General features: G+C 44.2%; 1 protein-coding gene across 1 annotated transcript in view; it reads left to right on the top strand.

Annotated features, from left to right (window-relative positions):
* The window catches only part of LOC309551714 (uncharacterized protein), a gene marked incomplete at its 5' end in the record, with an annotated part of 213,716 nt that overhangs the window by 174,793 nt on the left and 14,304 nt on the right, over positions 1–24,619 (top strand). Inside the window, 2 exons of the mRNA XM_082252399.1 lie at positions 6,396–6,605; positions 23,604–23,724. Coding sequence (XP_082108525.1) covers positions 6,396–6,605; positions 23,604–23,724 — 331 coding nt within the window. The remainder of the gene's footprint in view (positions 1–6,395; positions 6,606–23,603; positions 23,725–24,619) is intronic.

Raw genomic sequence — 24,619 nt, forward strand, 5'->3', positions numbered from 1 at the left:
TCATTTATGGTGTAAAATATATTTATTACCTGTGAATTACAAGGCTTTGTATTTAAAATGACTTGCAGCGCTACCAATTGAGAGTCCATATAGAGGAATGAACATATGTGGCCACTGTGTGCAGGAGTCCCTGCAAGACAAAACAGTCCAGCCACCATCATATCCCCATCTCACATCCACCATTTACCATGTAGTGGCTCTTACTGAATAGGTAGATCATGTTTATCCACATTCTTGCCCCAACTAACTGCTTGTTTGCCGCTGCACCCACACAACGTCAGTAAATGGGCCGACATTTAATAATGCATTTTCCAGATGGCCACATTTCAGCTTTAAAGCAAAGCTCCAGGCAAATTGCCATCTGTATGCCACGTAAAGCAGAACTAAACCCTCCTATCCTTTAGAGCCAAGATAGCTGCAATCTTAGCTTCTGCCATGTAGTTGCCATGTTGCTGCACATGTGATTAATTATGACACCAGCCATTTGATGGCTTGATAGCTCGGTTGAGAGCATAACCAACTCTGACAGTTACCATTTACAGCATGCCTTAAATGTTATGATTTTGGATTAAATCGATGGGTTTAGTTCCACTTTAATCTGTTAACAACCACCCGCCGCTGTTTAACTGCGGCAGGCAGCCCCTCCTGCGCGAACCAACGTAGGTATACATCGGTCGCGCGTCTGCAGCTAGGGCGCACTCCCGCCCACACTCGGCAGCGGGGACTCCGATGCACGGGGCCGCCGGCTCCTATTGCTGCCGGGCACCTGCGATTGCTCCCCGCTGTGGGAGAAGGACTGGCAGCTGTTGTAAACACAGCTGACCGTTCTTCTCTCTGAAAAGATCACAGAGCGCCTGTGATCCTTCTATATAGGATCACAGTTTTCTGTGATCATTTCAAAAGCCCAACCCCCACACAGTTAGAATCACTCCCCCAGACTTACATTTAACCCCTTGATCACCCACTGTGTTAACCCCTTCCCTGCCAATGTCATTATTACAGTAACAGCGCATATTTGTAGCACTGATTACTGTAGTAATGTCACTGGTCCCCCCAAAAGTGTCAAAAATGTCAGTTAGGGGTCCGATCTGTCCTCCGCAATGTCGAAGTCCCGCAAAAAATCGCAGATCACCGCCATTACTAGAAAAAAAAAAAACAATAAAAATTACATAAATCTTTTCCGCTTATTGCGATTTTTTTTTTACCAAAAATATGTAGCAGAAAACAAATTGGCCTAAAAGGATAAAAAAATTAGATTTTTACATTTTTTTCAGAATTGTTGCTCTTTTTTTGTTTATAGCGCAAAAAAATAACAATTACACAGGTGATCAAATACCACCAAAAGAAAGCTCTATTTGTGGGAAAAAAAGGACATCAATTTTATTTAGGTACAGCATCACACGACCAAGCAATTGTCCCTTAAATTAATGTAGTGCAGAATCGCAAAAAATGACCTGGTTATTAAGGGCGCAAATCCTTCCGGTCCAGAAGTGGTTAAGAAGGTATCACTGTTCTCATACATGTCCTCGTACATACATGCCACATCTATGCCACTTAGGGAGGTATCGCTGTGCTTTCTTTCTCTAAATAATTATTTATACTTTTATTCTGGACGCCTAGTATAGCTCTCAATATACTTTTGGCGGCGCTGCGATTATGAGAGTTGCTGCTCTCATACATAGAAACCACAGAGTTGTTTGTGTGTATGAAACAGTTACAGAATAAAAAGCAGCCTGTAAATTGACAAAGGGGTTAGAGGGGCACGCCAACAAGACAGCGGCTTGCGTGTATGTACTCTAGCTGGAAGTATAGCAAGAATGAAGTGTGAATGTTACAGAAATTCCAACTATCCTTAAGGTGGCACACACCTCATGAAAGGTAACTTTTTTTTTTTTTTTTTTACTTTTTCCCTTTTTCCAGAAGTCTTCAGGATGACATCACGTCCTCTTTATCCTCTTTTTCCTTCCATAGTGGGTGGATCCTGAATACTGAAGAGAGCAGTGCCACGTAATGCTTCAGTGTCGCTCCCTGTAGCTTTAGGCTGTGAGTCTAGGGCAGCCTAAAGCCTAGTACACACTATCAGTTTTTTCTTTGTTCAACCCAACGGGTTAAACAAAAAAAAACGGACAGCAAAGGGGCGGAGCAGCTGCACTAACAATCTGATGTTAGTGCAGCGGTCTCCCCTGCTGAGCTGTTGTGTTCTGACAGAGGGACTGCCCCACCAGAACACTTCGGTCAGCGCTCTCTGCACATTGGCTGAGAGCGCTAATCGGGAGCTGGACGGCTGCTGATTTTTCAGCATGCTCGTTCAGACCTGCTTCCTCACACTGGTTTTTATTAAACCGGCCGATGTTGTCCAGCATTCGGCCCATGTGTCTTTTCTTTTTTTTTTTTTAAATAACAAATTTGTTATACTCTGTGCAGTTGGTTTTGCACAGAGTGACCCGGATCCTCCTCTTCTCAGGTCCCTCTTCGGCTCTCCTGGCTCCTCCCTCCTGTTGAGTACCCCCACAGCAGGCAGCTTGCTATGGGGGTACCCGACCCAAGTTACAGCTTCCTGTGTCCATTCAGACATGGAGCCATAACCTGCCCCCCCCCTCTCCTGATTGGCAGAAGGACTTTGATTGATAGCAGTGGGAGCCAATTGTGCCACGCTGCTGTCCTAGCTAATGAGGAGGGGAGTCCCAAGCAGCTGAAACACTCCTGTAACATTGCTGGATAGAGATGGGGCTCAGGTAAGTATTTGGGGGGGGGCTGCTGCACACAGAAGTTTTTTTTTTATCCTAATGCATAGAATGCATTAAGATAAAAAAAAAACTTTTGCCTTTACAATTCCTTTAAGAGATGTCCTCAGAGGTTGGGTCTTTAATGCTCTGGGTTTACAGGAAGTGGATTTAGTGAAGTTGGGTGTCATTCATTTCGGAAAAGGACTGGCGCCAAGCTGGATCACAGAATGGTAGGTCTACAGAGTACAGCGCTGGAACTTGGAAGGAAGGTTATAATTGTACCCATAGCTGCATTTTTGTTTCATGACTGATATTTCTATTTCTTTGTGTAAGTTGGAGACTACAACCAAATAGCTAAAACAGCTGAAATACATTGATGTGAACTGCCCATTAAAAATAACTGTAAAGCCCTTTAGTCAGTGTAGTTAGCTGTTGCAGTTTCCTGTGTGACCCATTGGGCTTACTGAGCTATGACAACAATATCACATTGCTGAAATTCTCCTGTGATCCGCCCTTGTCTATGCTGTCTAAACATCTCCTAGTCCAACGCTCAGTGCATGAAAATGAGTTAGATGAGCAAAATTCTACAATGCAAAAGAGCACAAATTGCTTTTAGAGTAAGCCACTACATGATACTGTTGGCAAACAGAATAAAAAGCTCAAGCATGGATACTTAAGCAAGTTAAAGCAAAAAATATTATTTTTCTTTCTTTTAAATTTGCCAGGAGATATGAATAAAGTGTATGTGACCCCTAACAATTATTCTTTTATAAGCTTCCTTTTGGTCTGCTGAATATAGTATTGAAAGTGTTTTTTTTATATCTGTTTGATAAATGCAAAAAAGAAAATACCTGTTAATTCTGCAAGAAATAAGGGAAAAGGGTTATAGAGATGAGGAGAACAGGGATAGATGAGGATGTATTCTATCAGAAATTAAGAGTAACTCCACTTTTGATGAGAAAAAAAACTTTCCCTCTGGGTGATCTCTGTACATTACAAGGATTTTTCCAAACTTTGTTGCAGATTCCTATCTTTTGTTATTCTGAAGAAATAGATTTGTTTGTCTGTGTCCATGTGCAGAGTGAGTCTGTATAGGATCGATTTTATAACTATCAATCACCTGCTGCACCTGCATGGCTATAATGAGATAGGCTGCAGGTCTGCATCCCTTTAGATGTGATTTCCCTTTGGGAGTTTCTTAGCAAAAAGGACATGTTTGATGCAGAGATGCACACAATCTGATTTGTATCTTAAAGCAGTTTTTCTGGGAAAACCAGTAAGCCAATCAAACAAGCAGGAAATTATATTTCTGGGGGGCGTTCTGTACACCATCTGAATACAGAACGCCTCCAGGTAGCCATGTTGCATTGCGTTTTACAGAAAATTACAGAGCTGCAGATTGAAAAAGAACAGTCATTTATAATAACATTCAATTACAATATGACTTGTGTCGCAATTCTATATGCTATATTATTATTATTTTTTTTGTTTTTTTTCCCACCAAAGTGGAGTTATACTTTAAGTAGGCAGGGCTGACACCATGGGGTTGATTTACTAAATGCAAATCCTCTATGTACTGCAAGTGCACTTAAAAATGCAGTCGCTGTAGATCTGATGGGAAGATCTGAAATGATAGAAGCTCTGCTGATTTCTATCATCCAATCATGTGCAAGCACAAAAGCTGTTTTTTATTTTCCTTGCATGTTCCCCTTAGATCTATAGCGACTGCACTTCCTAATGCACATGTAGCGCACAGTGGATTTGCCTTTAGTAAATAAACTCCATTGTGTTTTCAGCTGAAGGAGGAAGGTAGATGCACACTAGATTTCTGGCACATAAACAGTTATTATCCTGTACTGTGTTTAAAGCAGAAGTAAGATCCCTTCCACACTGAGGTGCTTTTCAAGCGCTTTGGCGCTAAAAAAAAAGTGCCTGAAAAGCTCAGGAAAACCTATTCCCATTAAAATCAATGAATGCTTTCAAATTGGGAGCATGTTTCGAGCACTAAAAAAGCTCCTTAAAAACGCCCCTCTCAATTGAAATTAATTGGAAGCACCCAAAAAGCTCTTCAAAAGAGCCTGAAAAGCATCTGGAAAGCACTCAATGTTTTACTGACAGTTAAGAAGCGCCTTAGTGTGAAACGGTTTTAAGAGCCCTTTCACACTGAAGCGCTTGTCAATCACTTTGGGGCTATAAAAAAAGTGCCTAAAAAGCTCTGAAAAAAACCTATTCCCATTAAAATCAATGAATGCTTTCACACTGGGGCGATGCGCTGGCGGGGGGGGGGGGGGGGGGGGGGTGGAAAAATTTGGCATGCAGCATCTTTGGAGCATGTTTGGAGCGCTAAAAAATGCCCCTCTCAATTGAATTGCATGGAAAGTGCCTCATAAGCGTTTCAAAAGTGCCTCAAAATAGTTCTTGAAGCAGTTTTTGAGTCATGTATCCTTAAAAAAAGCGCACTGCTAACGCCTCAAAAGTCCCTGAAAAGCGCTCTTAAAGAGGTTGTAAACCCACTTTTTTTACATTTAGCTATAGGTAAGCCTATATTAAGGCTTACCTATAGGTGCTACAAATATCTCCTAAACTTGCACCATTTAGGAGATATTTACAAAGCATGCAGGCGATGACGTCATCGGCGCATCTGCTCTGAAGGAACGGCCACCCGTGCCGTTCCTTCAGAACCCTATGCCGTGAACGGTGGCTCCCGCGCGCATACGCGGGAGTGATGTAATCGCGCCTCCGGCCAATCAGATGGCCGGAGGACGCGAACAAGGATGCTGAGCGGGCGACACTGCGGGGGCTTTGTTTTTAGGTAAGTATTTCATAATGAGCTAGTATGTGATGCATACTAGCTCATTATGCCTTTGTCTTTACAGGTTTTTTTTTTCTCGTTTTTTTTTTATGTGCATTTACTTCCTCTTTAAGGTCTCTTCTGCAATAAAAATGAAAAAAAGAGCTTGCCTGTTTGAATTTTTTTTAAACTTTAGTTCCATTTTAAAGAGACAAAACATGGTAAATGATCATGTATTGCAGAGATGTACTAAATATGTTTTTTTTTTTTTTCTTTTTTTTTTTTTTTTTACATTTTGCTTTGGCATTTAAAACCGCCCTTCTCACCAAATTCTCTTTCTAGCTAGAAAAAGAAACCTAATGTGAGAGTTTCTGAAAAATCACATTCCAAGTGGCAGCTCATGAGGAATCACATGATGCCTTCCAATGTATCTTTACACACATAAAGTACTGCTGAGCAGTTATTGACATAGGGGCTGATTTACTAAAGGAAAATCCACTGTGCATTTCCAAGTGCACTGCAAGTGCAGTCATGTAGATCTTAGGGGAAGATCTGATTTCTATCATCCAACCATGTGCATTCAAAAATGCTGCTTTTTATTTTCTTTGCATGCCCCCCTCGGATCTACAGCAACTGCACTTCAAAGTGCACTTGTAGGGCAGAGTGGATTTGCTTTTAGTAATTAAACCCCAATGTGTATTCACTGCAATGCTATATGCAATAAAAGAAAGATGCTAAAAATGTAGTTTGCAAATATATATATATATATATATATAGGGCTACATGAGTCCGAAAATGCAAAAAGTGACATCCGGTGTTCCGTGAAAAAAACCCTACCTGTTACACCGGCCTCATGTGTAAACATTATCTCTTTACAGAAACAACTACTAGATGAGTCTGAGCATAGACACTCTCAAGAGGCAAGAAGCAGACAGCAGCTTGATGGTGTTATATCTGCCAGCATGGATAAACTACTAGTGGACATTGGAGATAAAGAGCAGAAGCTGCGCTCACTCACTGAAGAAGCGGACAGATCTTCTAAAATGAGTCAGATTCAGCAAAGTAAAGTTAAAAAAGAAGTAAAGCAGGTAAAGACCGCACATGTGTATTTTATGTTTAATAAAAGTTATAGCGACTAAACTTAAGCAGTGCTAAAAATGCAGATATTACTTTGGTTGTAATGAGGTTAAGGCGGATTTAAACCCTCAGCATGTTTTATCCTAACACATTTAGCATACAAAAAAAAAAATATAGATTTCCCTGTAAAATATTTCTTGTAATTCTTACCCCAGCACTTGCAGTTCACAACTTTCAATGCCGCTGACTCTGGGTTTTTCGGTGCTGCTTCCCTGAACTTCTGGTCTTCATAGGAAAGAGTTAACAGTGGACAATGCAGCTTTAAAGGGATTGTGAAGTCAGGAGTTTTGTTTATGATTCTTCATCTGTTTGCCAACTAATGCAATGCAGCCATTGCTATGATTGGTATAATAGACTGCACATACTCTATAAACTATATTGTCACATTTTTCAAATTGATATAAAAACTAAAAATATCCTATCAAATATTGTGACTGCATGAAATAGATTCAGTGATATTCGTGAAATATTCAATGATAATGTTAGGCTAAGTAATAGCTTCAATTAGTTAATTACACCCTGGTTTTCTCTTTCTTTCTAGTTAAAGGGCTTGTAAAGTTACATAGTTACATAGTCAGGTTGAAAAAAGACACAAGTCCATCTGGCTCAACCAATAAAAAACAAAAAAAAACAGTACAGAAAATCCAACCATACAATCCCATATACACAATCCGATACCCACAGTTGATCCAGAGGAAGGCGAAAAAAACCCAGCAAAGCATGATCCAATTTCTACAGCAGGGGAAAAAAAATTCCTTCCTGATCCCCCCGAGGGGCAATCAGATATTCTCTGGATCAACTTTAACTATAAATATTAGTACCCATTTATATTATGTACACCTAGGAAAGAATCCAGGCCTTTTTTAAAGCAATCTAGTGAGCTGACCAGAACCACCTCTGGAGGGAGTCTATTCCACATTTTCAAAGCTCTTACGGTGAAGAAACATTTCCGTATTTGGAGACTAAATCTGTTTTCCTCTAGACGTAAAGAGTGCCCCCTTGTCCTCTGTGTTGACCTTAAAGTCAATAACTCAACACCAAGTTCACTATATGGACCCCTTATGTAAAGTCAGAAGGGTTTTTTGCATCCTATGCATTAAGATAAAAAGCGTTCTGTGTGCAGCAGCCTCCCTCAGCCCCTCTAACACTTACCTGAGCCCCCTCTCTATCCAGCGATGTCCACAAGTGCCTTAGCCGTCTGTGACTCTCTCTCTCCTGATTAGCTTAGATATAGCATCGGTGCCATTGGCTCTGGCTGCTGTCAATCACTCAGTTAGCCAATCAGGAGAGAGAGGGGGCAGGGCCAAACAGCAGCTCCGTGTATGATTGGATACACAGAGCTGCAGCTCATCTCAGGCACTCAACAGGAGGGAGGGGCAGGAGCTCCAGTCAGGGACCCGAGAAGAGGAGGATCTGGGTTGCCCTGTCCAAAACCATTACACAGGGCAGGTAAGTATACCATGTTTGTTACTTTATTAGAAAAGAGATGAGACTTTGCAATCACTTTAAGTCAGTCTGTTAGTTTGGAGGAGGGAGGAGCAGGGGCGTGCCTTGCCATTTTAGGCTACAAACTGTTTTATTGATGCACACAGTGTAGGGAGACACAACTCTAGTCCCTGCAATGGTGATTTCAAAAGATGCTGCACAAGAAAGGAAGCACCCTGAAACAGGAAACCTAGGACAGCAGTTATGGCACCAGCTAAAACTAGAACATAGGCAAGAATTCAAGCAGTATTAAACCCAAAAGCAAACCTTTATTACAGTGTTTCACTTTTTCCACATTTTGTTATGATATAGCCTTATTCAAAATGGATTAAATTCTTTTCCTCAAAATTCTACAAACAATACCCTATATAATGACAAAGTGAAAAAAGTTTGTTTTAAATCTTTGCAAATTTATTAAAAAAATAAAAATTAAAAAAATCTCATGTACATAAGTATTCACAGCCTTTGCTCAATACTTTGTTGAAGCACCTTTGGCACCAATTACAGCCTCAAGTCTTTTTGAGTATGATGCTATAAGCTTGGCACATCTATTTTTGGGCAGTTTCTGCCATCTTTCCTTGCAGGACCTCTCAAGCTCCATCAGGTTGGATGGGGAGCGTCAATGCACAGCCATTTTCAATCGGGTTCAAGTCTGGGCTCTGACTGGGCCACTTAAGGACATACACAGAGTTGTACCATAGCCACTCTTTTGTTATCTTGGCTGTGTGCTTAGAATTGTTGTCCTATTGGAAGATGAAACTTCGTCCCAATCTGAGGTCCAGAGCAGGTTTTCATCAAGGATGTCTCTGTACACTGCTGCAAATATCTTTCCCTCGATCCTGACTATACTCCCAGTTCCTTCTGCTGTAAAACATCCCCACAGCATGATCCTGCCACCACCATGCTTCACTGTGGGGATGGTATTGGCCAGGTGATGAGCGGTGCCTGGTTTCCTCCAGAAATGAAGCTTGCCATTCAGGCCGAAGAGTTCAATCTGTTTTTCATCAGACCAGAGAATTTTGTTTCTCATGGTCTGAGAGTCCTTCAGATGCCTTTTGGCAAACTCCAGGTGGGCTTTCATGTGCCTTTTACTGAGGAGTGACTTCCGTCTGGCCACTCTACCATACAGGCCTGATTCGTGAAGTGCTGCAGAGATGGTTGTTCTCCTCTCTCCACCAAGAAACACTGGAGCTCTGTCAGAATGACCATTAGGTTCTTGGTCACCTCCCTGACCAAGGACCTTCTCCCCCAATCGCTCAGTTTGGCCGGGCAGCCCGCTTTAGGAAGAGTCCTGGTGATTCCAAACTTCTTCCATTTACGGATGATGGAGGTCACTGTGCTTATCGGGACCTTCAATGCTGCAGAATTTTTCTGTACCCTTCCCCAGATCTGTGCCTCGATACAATCCTGTCTCTGAGGTCTACAGACAAGTTTCTCACTGCGGTCCTGCTCTGACTAAGATTTGAAAAGGAAAGTATCTCCCTACACACACTATATTATCAAAAAGTATTGGACCTTTACATGCACATGAACTTTATGACATCCTAGTCTTAGTCTTTAGGGTTCAATATTGAGCTGGCCCACCGTTTACAGCTATAATAGCTTTAACTCTTCTGGGAAGGCTGTCCTCAAGGTTTAGGAGTGTGTCTATGGGAATGTTTGGCCATTCTTACAGAAGTGAGGTTGGGCACTGATGTGGGCGAGAAGGTCTGGCTCGCAGTCTGTGCTCCAGTTCATCCCAAGGGTGTTCTATTGGGTTGAGGTCAGGACTTTCTCCTCCACGTCTTTATGGACCTTGCTTTGTGCACTGGTCCAAATCATTTGGTGGAGGGGGGGATTATGGTGTGGGGTTGTTTTTCAGGTGTTGGGCTTGGCCCCCTAGTTCCAGTGAAGGGAACTCTTAAGGCGTCAGCATACCAAGACATTTTGGACAATGTAACGCGCCCAACTTTGTGGGAACAGTTTGGGGATGGCCCCTTTCTGCTCCAACATGACTGCGCACCAGTGCACAAAGCAAAGTCCATGAAGACATGGATAAGCAAGTTTGGGGTGGAGGAACTTGACTGGCCTGCACAGAGTCCTGACCTCAACCTGATAGAACACTGTTGGAATAAATTAGAGCGGAGACTGCAAGCCAGGCCTGCTCTCCGATATCAGTGCCGGACCTCAGAAATGCACTTCTGGAAGAATGGTCATACATTCCCATAGAATGTGGACAGCCTTCCCAGAAGAGTTGAAGCTGTTCTAGCTACATAGGGTGGGCCAACTCAATTGTGAACCCTACAGACTAAGACTGGGATGGCATTAAAGTTCATGTGCGTGTAAAAGCAGGCATCCCAATACTTTTGGTAATATAGTGTATAATATTTTTACTGTCCTGGGGGGGGTGAGGAATTGTCCCCCTGCCCCTGCCCCATCCCTCCCTGCTTAGAATGGCAAGATAATGCCATGTTCCGTTTGGGCCCTACTACTTGTACCACCGTAGATAGAGTATAACCATACCAAGAGCAGCTTGGGCATCATGTCTTATGGAGGTGATGGTTGCATGTGGGGCCTCTTAACAAGTCGTGGGACTAGAGGGTATATAGACTACCTAAACCTGCCAGGTAGTCCATAAAAAATGGCAACCAACCTGTATAGTCTGCATGTGGGGTATGTCTGTTGTGATTAGGAGGGTGGAAAAAGGCAATACTGAAAAGTTAGGTAGAAGGTGCAGTTAACAAAAAACGTTAAAGAATGGTCAGGGGAACCCACTAATTATTAGAGGTGCCCATCCCTACCATTTAGGTGGGTGTCACCACAAATGTACTGATAATACAAAAATGAAACCATGGAAAACATGACACCGCTCAGGAGGTAGCTCTAGCTGGTGTGTTTTCCACGTTTTTTCCCCCCTTTTTTGTATTAGAAGGTGCAGTTACCCTTTAAGAAGAAATGGTAAGTTAGAAAATGGACCTGTCCTTCAAACATGGGAAACAACACATAGGTGTGCGCAGCCTATTGCATTAGGGTGTGCACCCCAAAGCTTGTACAAACATGCGTATATATAGTGTGTATATATATATATATATATATATATATATATAGCAATCACTGTCACTAGAGCAGTGGACGATATCAGTAGGGCTGAGGTTGGTGTAAGTAAAGCAGTGGATGGTTTGTTTTATTATTACTTACCATTTTATTTTTTATTTTTTACAATTTTTTTTTTACAATACTTTTGTACAGTTGTTTTTTTTTTTTTTTTTTTTTAACAATTTTTTTAGGAACTCATTGAGGGGCTTTAATTAAATATCAGAGGTCTAAACATGCCCCTGATGTCTCACTTTTGAGACAGAGAAAGGGACTGAGGACAGTCTCTTTTCTCTATCGCTCATTGACAGACGTAGTCTTCTTGATTCTCAAGAGCTGGGTTATGTTGTCTCCGCAGGAGTAGGACTAGGCAGAAAGACAAAACGTTCTGGCTCCACCTTAGGGGCAGTCCCTGAGGGTATATCCTCCCTCTCTCTGCTACAGGGAATCAGTTTTTTTTCTGTCTAGTCAGGAGTAAGGACCTAAGTTCCTTGCTGGGATCTTTTGGTCCTGGCAAGACTTTTTTTCTTTAAGAAAAAGACATTTTTTAGGTAGTTTTCTCCAGTGTTTTTTTCCTGTGAGATCTTCAAGCAAAAATGCCGGACTGGGCGACACTTGTGGTCACCCCAGCCGGCCTACGAGCGCGCGCAGACCATGGCATTGCGCTTGGTCGGCCGCGACATATTCAAGTAAGTATGCGGGGCCGGGCGACGGGCTGGATGTTGAGATCCAGTGGTCACCCCGGTTTCTGCCTACGAGCGCGTGCAGACCAGAGCTCCGCGCTGGGTCGGCCGCGACGGAGTCCCAGTGGAGGGACTGACCTTGCGAGTTAAAAGCCTCGCTTGGACGCCAGGTACCAGAGAGTCGAGGCGTCCGGAGTGGTCCACAAACCCCCACCCCGGTGGAGAGGGTATTGTGAAGAGAGGGTGCCTGTCGGTTCGGTATGGTGAGTAAACGTTCCCTTTTTTCCTCGTTATGAGGCAGTATGTATTATGGGCCCCTCCATACATGGTCAGTATATATCTGATACTTACAAGTCCCCCTTGTAATACAGCATGTGTTTGTGGGAAGTGGACTTGGTTTAAGAGCTAACACTCTACCCAGCAGACTGTAACATTACAGCAGACATAGGAGGTATAATCCTACCTTATGTGTAGTGTATCTTCTGTAGATCCATATATCGCCTCTTAGCAGAGATGCAGGTGGATGTGCTGGGAAAATGATTTCGGCGGTCCGCCGCCATTTTGCCGTAGACCGAATGCATGTATGTCCTCAGGTCACGTCGGCCGCCATGTTTTTGGAGTCTTATGTCTCTTCTATGGGGGCGGCCATGTTTTGTGAGCCCAGCTACCTCGTGGACAGCTGGGAACGCCGGAAGGCGTACACAGGGGGCGGAGCCACGCCTTCTACCTGGGAAAAAGCAAACAGCTCCTTCCAGTCTGTGTAAAACAGACGCTGACTGCAGTTGGTTGGAAACTGCACTGCATCGGTTGGTGAGCCTTGGGGGTCCCTCTCTCTCTCTGTGGGATCGAGAAGCAGGTACTCTGAGGGGCGCTATTGCGCTAGGGGGAGACACACAAAAAAAAAAAGAAAAAGTTTTTTTTGTTTTGCTGGCAAAGGTGTCCTGTATTAACATGGGCCCTGCCACTCATGTATCTCCTCCGGATCCCCTCGAGGGGTCTGCGGGATCCTCCAGCACCCCATTGACAATTGAATCATTGTCAGCTATTATGGAAACTTTTGTGTCCCGGGTGGAAGTGGCTTGTCAGGGACAGGGCGCAAGAAAGCGACCCCCGCCTAACCCCATATTATCTGAAACCTCGGATTCAGATTCTGAGCCCATTTCTGCAGTTGCAGGTACTTCATCTGGGATTGGTGTCTCGGGTCCTGTCTCTTCAGACAGTGAGGAGGATGTTTCGGCATCCGCCATAGCCCGAGAGGAAGCGTTGGTAAACGCACTCATTGTATCTGTTCAAGAGACCTTAAGGTTACAGGGTATTCCATCGGAAATAGCTGAAACTGAAATCCCTTTTGGGACTAAAAAACGCATCAAAGTGGCGAAGGTTTTTCCATTGCCCAAATGTTTTGGCAATCCAATCGAAGAAGAATGGCGTCTGCCAAAACGCACTTTTACTATTTCTAAACGCATTGACAGGCGTTATCCGTTTGAGGAAACCCTTATTAAGAAATGGACAGAACCACCTGTGGTGGATTCACCAATTGCTAGACTGAATAAAGCCACGGTTATTCCTTTAGAAGACGTTCCGTCTTTTAAAGATCCAGTGGATCGCAAGATAGAAGCTATGTCTGGCACCATGTTTTCCTTGATTGGATCAGCTTTCAGACCTATAATAGCTATTGGTCTGGTTTCGCAGGCTGTAACTGAATGGACCAAGTGGTTACGCCGGGACTTAGAAGAGGTCCCTCAGGCGGTATCAGATTTGTTGGGGGTTACAGTTTGTGTGTGATGCGGCGTTAGACGCCACTCCATTATTGGCGCGAGCATCAGTCTCAGCAGTGGTTCTCAGGCGTACACTGTGGCTAAAAGGTTGGTTAGCCGACCAAGGTTCCAAAAAAGCATTGGCTAATATCCCCTTTTCAGGAGAGCGTCTATTTGGAGCCAACTTAGATGAGATCATTAAAGATCTCACGGGTGGAAAGAGCACCTTTTTACCGCAAAATTTTAAAGGTAGAGGAACTCGTCAAAGACGAGGGCCTTCTTTTTCTGCTCACAAGAGGTTTTTTCGTCCCGCGGGTGAAAAAACTAAGTCCTCCAAAGCTCCTGCAGGAGGCGTCAGGGGTCGTTGGTCGGGCAAGCAAAAGCCCGCCCCCTCCAGAATTGAAGATAAACCATCCAAAGCCTGAAGGTGCGCCCCCACCCATAACTGGGGTGGGGGGACGTCTTCGCCGGTTCCCGGATCCATGGCTTTCCAGAATCCCGGACAAATGGGTTTGCGAAGTCATAAGGTCAGGGTAGTGGAAGATAAGAACAGCGCCACTCTAAGTGCAGTAAAACCAATACTTTATTTGACATATAATAATGCTGGGTACTCACAAGATAAAACGTTTAAAAAGCATGGTAAACGTATGTAGAAAAATCCATTAATCCAGTGCCTGGGCAAGGAGGGGCTGATGTGCTCCAAATAGATCCGTCCAACTGCGGGAGTGAGCAGTGTCCGGACCCCGAGGACACCTGCAACGCCTCCGGCGGCGGACTTCCGGGTTGGGCGTAGAGCGTGGGCGTGATGACGTAGGCGACGCGTTGTCGGAGCATGCGCTCCTTCCTCAGGCCTATGGACCCGCCATCTTGGAGAAGGGCATTATATAGGGGAGGAATGCTCGACTGCCGCAGGGTCCTAAGAGGAGTCCTGTGCGGCAAATACCCACACTGAGGACACCTGGACGGCAGTTCTAACCTAAGAGCTAAGCGGATATGGTAGAATATATGCACACAGGGTATACATCAATAGATAAAAGTGGTCATATAATACAAACTATAGAATTTACTAAAAGAAGGAAATAGACATGATGAATAAAAACCTAATAGTAGGAAATATTGTATCTGGAACCGATCCTAATGGCAGCAACAAATAATAATAATAATGATAAATAATAAATATAAAAATAAAAATTGAATAAAAAAATTATATATAATAAAATAAAATAAATAAATAAAAAAAAAAAAAAAATATATAATTATGAAATAATAATAATTAAATGAAAATTAAAAAATTAAATTAAAAAATACTAATTAATAAAAATGAAAAAAATAAAATAAACAAACAAACTGAATGAAACCTGATGGAATAACTTTGAATGGATGGAGCTAGTGACAATTTAGATAAAAAGAAGGGGAGTAGTAAACTATAGCATACACTCTCGCAACCTACTTTTAGATGTGAAGAAGGGGAACTGTGTGCACATGCAAACAGTGTCGCAACCTTCATTCACTATCAAGTTTAAAAATACCAACTAGACTTGTATAAAAACTATCATATACCGCCTAAAAAAATACACATACATATATGTATATATGCACATATACACATATATATATAAAGGCATGATAGTAAAATGGTAAAACATATGGGTTGTGAATTATAAATGGAAGTTGAAATAAAAATAAATAAGATGGTAATATTAAAAAATTCTGATATTAAAAAAGGAGTGATAGGTGGTGTCCAATTCAAGAGAAACTAAATATATCATAGCACATGTAACAGAGGATCATCTCTCTCCCACTCTCCGTTAGCGTGACCCTATTCTTCCACATGGCTGGTCAAACCCCAATGGGTCAGGAGCCTCATATCAGGGAGTTGGTCTCTACTTCCTCGTTAAGGCCCCCAGGTGCTAAAGTATCTAATGTATATATCCAAAACGCTTCTCTTGATCTGTTGTTGTACCACAGAGAAGGAAGGATTGAAGCCAAAAATTATACTAAGCCGACAGCGGGGAACTCGTTCCTCCATTTTAACAGCTGTCACCACCCCAGGTGGATTCAAAACATTCTGAAGAGCCAGTACTGTAGGTTGAGGAGAAATTGCACAAATAAAGAAGATTATTTGGAACAGAGTGGACATCTGAAAACTAAATTTATTGAAAAATCCTTTCCCGAAACCTTGGTGGACACTGCACAAAATTTATATCTAAAAGGCCCCTTGGCAAAGAAAACAAATAAATTGGACACACAATCCCAAGGTCCACGTTTTGTTACACAGTTTCACAACCAGTTTAGGAAGATGGAAAAACTGATTGTGAAACATTGGCCTATTCTTTTGGAAGACCCACATCTGAGGAGTAGCTTGCCCCCTAGGCCCCAAATCACGTACAGAAGAGCCAGAAATATTAAGAGTTTGGTGGCACCGAGCAAACTTAAAAGTATCCCCCTAAAATTCCATCTAAACATGATTCCATTAGTGGGCATGTTTCAGTGTCGGAAAAAACTATGTCTGACATGTAAACATGTGACCCATGGGCAGAAAGAGTACAACATAAAAGGAAAAACCTATCCTGTCAAAAAATTCTTCAATTGCTCCACAGAGTTTGTGGTGTACTGTTTAACATGCCCTTGTGGCTTGTTTTATGTTGGCAGGACTATTCGCACACTAAGGAAGAGGTTTGGTGAGCACCGTAGGTTTGTGGAAGGAGGTAATGACAAGCCAGTGGCGTAGCGTGGGTTGTCAGCACCCGGGGCAAGGCAAGTCATTTGCGCCCCCTACACAAACCTACTAGACCACTACACAGACCTACCCCCCCCCCCCCATACACTGACACCTACACTAACCCCCCTTCACTTACCCCCACTACACTGACACATACAATGACCCCCCATACACTGACCCCTACACTGACTCCCCCTTACATTTCTATACACTGACCCCCCCATACACTAACACCCCCTACACTGACACCTATACAGACCCCCCTACACACTGACCCCTACACTAACACCTATACTGACACCCCCTACACTGACCCCCCCATACACTGACAGCTACACTGACACCTATACTGGCCCCCTTACATTCCCACATACACTGACCCCCAATACACTGACCCCTACACTGACTCCCCCCTACATTTTCACATACACTGACCCCCTACACTGACCCCTACACTAATAGCTATACTGACCCCCCCCTACACTGACCTCCCCCATACACTGACACCTATACTGACCCCCCTACACTGACCACCACATACACTGACACCTATACTGACCCCCCTACATTTCCACATACACTGACCCCCCCTACACTGATCCCCCCCCATACACTGACACCTATGCTGACCCCCCTACACTGACACACCCTCCTCTACACTCCCCCTCTGACCCCCCCCATACACTGACACCTACACTGACCCCCCCGTACACTGACAGCTACACTGACACCTATACTGACCCCCTTAGATTCCCACATACACTGACCCCTACACTGACTCCCCCCTACATTTCCACATGCACTGACCCCCACTACACTGACCCCTACACTAATAGCTATACTGACCCCCCCATACACTGACACCTATATTGACCCACCTATACTGACCTTCCCCATACACTGACACCTATACTGACCCCCCTACACTGACCGCCACATACACTGACACCCCTACATTTCCACATACACTGACCCCCCCTACACTGATCCCCCCCCATACACTGACACCTACACTGACACCTATGCTGACCCCCCTACTACACTGACCCCCCCCCCCCCACACTTCCCTGGGCCCTGGGGGCAGGCAAGACATCACTTACCTTGTTCTGTGCCAATACACTGGCGACTCGAGGAGGGGAGAGACAGCATGTCGGTGGCCGGCCGGCCGGACAGCAGGGGGAGACTCCGGAAGCGGTGCTCCACATGCACCGAGCCACAGACTGGCATCTTCATCCATGACCAGCCCCGCCCCCTGGCCGCATGACACCTTCAGCGGTCCGCCGCTCGTCTTGCACAAATCGGCCACTGAGCCAAGAGGTGGAGTGCGGGCGGGCGCCGGGCGGGCAACTTCAGAATAAAGGGACACTTTGATCCCGCTGATTGCGGGCGTGGGATGCGCCCCCCTAAATGTTGCGCCCGGTGCCAGTGGCCCCCCCTGCACCCCCCACGCTACGCCACTGTGACAAGCACAGTGTTCCCCGCCTTTTTTTGATCCACCATGATCATTCCTCTTTAGGGTTACGAGTCTGGGTTTTAGAATCCATACCCGCCATGCCTTCAGCAGCTCAACGCTTCAAACAGCTGTGCCAAAGAGAAGCGTTTTGGATATATACATTAGATACTTTAGCACCTGGGGGCCTTAACGAGGAAGTAGAGACCAACTCCCTGGTATGAGGCTCCTGACCCATTGGGGTTTGACCAGCCATGTGGAAGAATAGGGTCACGCTAACGGAGAGTGGGAGAGAGATGATCCTCTGTTACATGTGCTATGATATATTTAGTTTCTCTTGAATTGGACACCACCTATCACTCCTTTTTTAATATCAGAATTTTTTAATATTACCATCTTATTTATTTTTATTTCAACTTCCATTTATAATTCACAACCCATATGTTTTACCATTTTACTATCATGCCTTTATATATATATGTGTATATGTGCATATATACATATATGTATGTGTATTTTTTTAGGCGGTATATGATAGTTTTTATACAAGTCTAGTTGGTATTTTTAAACTTGATAGTGAATGAAGGTTGCGACACTGTTTGCATGTGCACACAGTTCCCCTTCTTCACATCTAAAAGTAGGTTGCGAGAGTGTATGCTATAGTCTACTACTCCCCTTCTTTTTATCTAAATTGTCACTAGCTCCATCCATTCAAAGTTATTCCATCAGGTTTCATTCAGTTTGTTTGTTTATTTTATTTTTTTCATTTTTATTAATTAGTATTTTTTAATTTAATTTTTTAATTTTCATTTAATTATTATTATTTCATAATTATATATATATATTTTTTTTTTTATTTATTTATTTTATTTTATTATATATAATTTTTTTATTCAATTTTTATTTTTATATTTATTATTTATCATTATTATTATTATTTGTTGCTGCCATTAGGATCGGTTCCAGATACAATATTTCCTACTATTAGGTTTTTATTCATCATGTCTATTTCCTTCTTTTAGTAAATTCTATAGTTTGTATTATATGACCACTTTTATCTATTGATGTATACCCTGTGTGCATATATTCTACCATATCCGCTTAGCTCTTAGGTTAGAACTGCCGTCCAGGTGTCCTCAGTGTGGGTATTTGCCGCACAGGACTCCTCTTAGGACCCTGCGGCAGTCGAGCATTCCTCCCCTATATAATGCCCTTCTCCAAGATGGCGGGTCCATAGGCCTGAGGAAGGAGCGCATGCTCCGACAACGCGTCGCCTACGTCATCACGCCCACGCTCTACGCCCAACCCGGAAGTCCGCCGCCGGAGGCGTTGCAGGTGTCCTCGGGGTCCGGACACTGCTCACTCCCGCAGTCGGACGGATCTATTTGGAGCACATCAGCCCCTCCTTGCCCAGGCACTGGATTAATGGATTTTTCTACATACGTTTACCATGCTTTTTAAACGTTTTATCTTGTGAGTACCCAGCATTATTATATGTCAAATAAAGTATTGGTTTTACTGCACTTAGAGTGGCGCTGTTCTTATCTTCCACTACCCTGACCTTATGACTTTGCAAACCCATTTGTCCGGGATTCTGGAAAGCCATGGATCCGGGAACCGGCGAAGACGTCCCCCCACCCCAGTTATGGGTGGGGGCGCACCTTCAGGCTTTGGATGGTTTATCTTCAATTCTGGAGGGGGCGGGCTTTTGCTTGCCCGACCAACGACCCCTGACGCCTCCTGCAGGAGCTTTGGAGGACTTAGTTTTTTCACCCGCGGGACGAAAAAACCTCTTGTGAGCAGAAAAAGAAGGCCCTCGTCTTTGACGAGTTCCTCTACCTTTAAAATTTTGCGGTAAAAAGGTGCTCTTTCCACCCAAGTATTGGTTTTACTGCACTTAGAGTGGCGCTGTTCTTATCTTCCAGTATATTGCAAGTTCCTTCTCGTCTTGAGAATCAGCAGCCTTCTGGAGTGCACAGACCGGTGCTTTTTATGGACTTTTTGGACTTTGCCACACAACATCCAGGTCCGTGCATCTTCCCATTAATATTTTCCTAGGAGGTTATTGAGGTTCATTTTTGAGTCCTGTTGCGCCAGTTTTTTTATATAGATAAGGTCAGGGTACAAGATCGAGTTTCGATCTCTCCCACCGGCGCGATTCTTCCCTTCCAATATCCGACTATCCTCAGATCGTTTAGAAGATCTGCGGAGAGCAGTCACAGATTTACTACAACAAGGAGTGGTAGTCCACGTTCCTTGGACAGAACGGTTTCAAGGGTTTTATTCAAACCTGTTTACAATACCCAGGAAAGAGGGCAAAGTGCGTCCAATTCTGGACTTAAGAGCACTCAATTCTTTCGTCAACATAAGAAGATTCAGAATGGAGTCCATTCGCACGGTAGCAGCCTTCCTGCATCCAGGGGATGTCCTAACGTCCATAGACATCAAGGACGCCTATCTTCACATTCCCATTTTCGCAGGACATCAGCGGTTTCTACGCTTTTCCGTAGAAGAGAACCACTATCAGTTTGTGGCGTTACCTTTCGGTCTCGCCACGGCTCCGCGGGTCTTCACAAAGGTGTTGGCCCCAATGTTGGCACTTCTGCGCCAAAGAGGCATATCGATTCTAGGTTACCTAGACGATCTTCTGCTTCATGCAGAGTCTCCTCAGACCTTGCTACAAAACATAGAAATTACTATGATTTCTTTACAGGAATTCGGGTGGCTGGTGAACCAGCAAAAGTCATTTCTGGTTCCCACCCAGAGGCTTGAATATCTGGGTCTAATTCTAGACACAGTCAGGACAAGAGTTTTTCTTCCGGTAGGGAAACTCCGAAAAATTCAATCAGCAGTCCAGTTGTTACTGTCCAACAGGTGGTCTTCCCTTCGGACTTGCATGAGGGTTCTGGGGTTGATGGTGGCTTCATTCGAAGCAGTCCCATTTGCCCAGTCCCATACCCGAATTCTTTAGCAAGAGATTCTTCTCAGATGGAATCGGAATCCGGAATCCCTGGACAATCAGATCCGATTGAGCAAACAGACCAGAGAGTCTCTGGTCTGGTGGCTTCGGTCTCCGATGCTCAGCCAGGGAAAGTCATTTCTGCCAATATATTGGACGATAGTGACCACGGATGCCAGTCTATCCGGATGGGGAGGAATTCTCGGTCAGTTATCTGTCCAGGGACTTTGGTCCCCGGAAGAATCCAGGTTACCGATAAATGTATTGGAACTGAGAGCGATCAGACTTTGTCTGATTCACTGGACCGAGCAGCTCCAGGGCAGCCCGGTTCGGATCCAGTCGGACAATGCCACGGCCGTGGCTTATGTCAATCACCAGGGGGGCACCAAGAGTGTCCGAGCGGCCAAAGAAGTGGCTTGCATTCTTCGCTGGGCGGAACGATTTGTTCCAGCAATCTCTGCGGTGTTCATTCCGGGGGTGGAGAATTGGCAGGCAGATTATCTCAGCCGTCAGACCCTGGATCAGGGGGAATGGTCCCTCCATCCAGACGTTTTCCACCAGTTGTGCCTACGGTGGGGCACCCCGGATGTGGATCTGTTGGCATCACGATTCAACAGGAAAGTTCAGAGATTCGTGGCTCGCTCCCGCGATCCTCTAGCAGAAACCGCAGACGCACTGATCGCCCCGTGGGGGCAATACCAGCTAATATATGCCTTCCCTCCTCTCGCGTTACTGCCAAGACTTCTTCGCAGGATAGAGGAGGAAGGAATTCCAGTAATCCTGGTAGCTCCGGACTGGCCTCGTCGAGCTTGGTACGCCGACATGGTCAGACTGGTGGCGGACGTCCCGTGGAGACTTCCTCTCAGGGAGGATCTACTGTCTCAGGGACCGATCTTCCATCCTGCTTTATGATCGCTGGCTTTAATGGCCTGGCTATTGAGACCCAGGTGCTGAAGGACAAAGGTTTGTCAGCTTCAGTTATTCCTACTCTAGTTGAAGCAAGGAAAGCGACTTCCAGAAAGATTTATCATCGCACATGGAAGTCCTACATTGCATGGTGTGAACCTTTGGGGTTCCGTCCTCGGTCTTATTCGATTAGTCGAATATTGGCTTTTCTGCAACAAGGGGTTGAGCAGAAACTGGCCTTGAGTACTATCAAGGGTCAGGTCTCAGCATTAGCCATCTTCTTTCAGAAGCCTTTGGCTACTCATTCCTTGGTGCGGAATTTCATCCAGGGGGTGCGACATCTGGCTCCGCCAGTGCACGCGCCGTTACCCCCCTGGGATCTTAATTTAGTGTTGTCGGTTCTTCAGAAACCTCCCTTTGAAGATATTAGGGAGATTCCTCTACCTACGTTGTCCCAGAAGGTGGCCTTCTTGGTGGCTATTACTTCTGCACGCAGGGTGTCAGAACTGGCCGCATTATCTTGTCGTTCACCATATCTGGTGGTTCATAGAGATAAGGTGGTTCTTCGTCCGAATCCATCCTTCCTACCAAAAGTGGTTTCAGAATTTCATCTGAATGAAGAAATTGTATTACCTTCCCTGTGTCCTAAGCCCAGTCATCCTCGGGAGTTTGCTTTACACTCCTTGGATGTGGTCCGGGCGATCAGGGTATACTTGAAAACGACAGACTCGTTTCGCAAGACGGATTCACTTTTTGTGATCCCAGATGGACCCAAAAAGGGGTTGCCTGCATCTGCCGCGACCATTTCCAGATGGATCAGACAGACGGTAGTACAGGCTTATTCTATTAAGGGTCGGGAGCCCCCGTTCCCTGTTAAGGCGCACTCCACTCGGGCACTTAGTGCGTCATGGGCCTTTCGCCATCAGGCGTCAGTGGTCCAGGTGTGCAAGGCGGCTACCTGGTCGTCGGTGCATACCTTTACTAAACATTATAAAGTTGATGTAATGGCATCGTCTGATGCCTCGTTTGGCCGCAAGGTTTTGCAGGCCGCAATTTGAGGAGACCAGTGGTCTACCTCGAGGGTTTTTTCCGTTGGAAAATTTTTCTTTAGTCTCATTCTTTGTTTATAATGAGCCTTTAAAACTTCTAGTTTGGCACCGGTTGGGCCTTCTAGATTGGATTTGATTTTGTCAATCCCACCCCTCATTTGTGGCACTGCTTCTGGATGTCCCAGCTCTTGAGAATCAAGAAGACTACGTCTGTCAATGAGCGATAGAGAAAAATGGATTTTTGTAAGATCTTACCGTAAAATCCTTTTCTCTTAAGCTCATTGACAGACGTAGTACCCGCCCCTCTATCATTGAGTTGGGTTGGGTTAAATTCTCTGTACTGCTTTAAAACAGAACTGATTCCCTGTAGCAGAGAGAGGGAGGATATACCCTCAGGGACTGCCCCTAAGGTGGAGCCAGAACGTTTTGTCTTTCTGCCTAGTCCTACTCCTGCGGAGACAACATAACCCAGCTCTTGAGAATCAAGAAGACTATGTCTGTCAATGAGCTTAAGAGAAAAGGATTTTACGGTAAGATCTTACAAAAATCCATTTTCTTCCGCGCAGCACAGAACGATTAGGGTGTGCACACATCTACGGAAACCTTTACAGTTTACATGCAGATAGTGTCTGTGATAGAAATTGGACCAAAAAACCCAGTGCTGCAAAGGGCCATTTTGAAAATAAAGGGAAAATTTCTAAAGCATTGAATGTAACCTTCACCAAACATTTAGTGCATCAAAAACTGTGATTTAAACACATGCACAAAGAATATTCAACTACAGTGAATGTTAGCTTACTGCATAATAAATATGTCCTTAAGCTATGGAGATGCCATAATTAATCATATTTGAATTAACATTCTAGATAAAATCACAGCTTGTACAGGAAAGAACCCTAAAATTGGAAGCTTTTCAGCGTGTGGATGAGTTGCAGACCCAAGTATATGATATGGAAATTGGCAGTTCTTTGAGAAACACGCCTGTAGGTAAGTGCAACCTGAGGATATTAAAACAAAAGCAAGTCTACCCTCAACTAATGTTTATGTCATGGGTAAAAGCTGGCCAACTGAATCGTCCACTGGCTACTTATAGGTCTAGGAAGTCTAGAGGTAATCTTTACCTACCACAGAATCTCACTTCTGCTGCATTAGATTAATTTTTACACATCTTGAATACCAGTTTCTGCACCCAAGAAGGAGGAAGAAGAAATATGTTATCTGGCATTGAAACCAAAGCTGTAACTTTGTGCCAGGTGCCAGTTATCTATAGTCTTATAGGTCTTGGCGGTTTCCATCATATAGTCAAAATGTTTTAGTATAGTGTTTATCAAAGCTGTCATTATGGCCAATCGTTAGTTCATGGTTTAGGCCTGGTTCACACTAGTTTCAGATGTGACTCGAGGAAATCACATTGTTTTCAATGGTGCCCCTTGATATCAATGCAAATCAGCATGGAGTGATTTTGGAAAAGGTTCATGTACTATTTTGGTGCGATCCCACTGTGATTTTGGCCCCATCCACACTAAGTAGCACTACATAATTGCACTGAAAGTCAGATCACAGCAGTATGAGCCTAGCCTTATCGGTAATCACAATGATAGTATCTCAGCAATTCACTGTATCTAAGTATTGCACCATGTATAGTTACCTGCCAAACATGCACTATTGGGAAACTCTGAATTAACTGCAGCATAAAGCAGAATTTCACAAAAAGGGAAAGTTCTGATTCCCCCCCCCCCCACCCCTTCCAATATTTGGAATGTCTTTTTTTGGAGGGGGGGGGGGCACCTTACTTTTTCGTGGGACACGTCACAGATTGCAGGAGACTGCGGGACAATTCATAGGGTACAGCACGACTTGCACATGCGCAGTGGGCAGCCGT

Source organism: Pelophylax lessonae (assembly GCF_965119305.1).
Source record: "Pelophylax lessonae genome assembly, chromosome: 3".
Taxonomy (NCBI): Eukaryota; Metazoa; Chordata; class Amphibia; order Anura; family Ranidae; genus Pelophylax; species Pelophylax lessonae.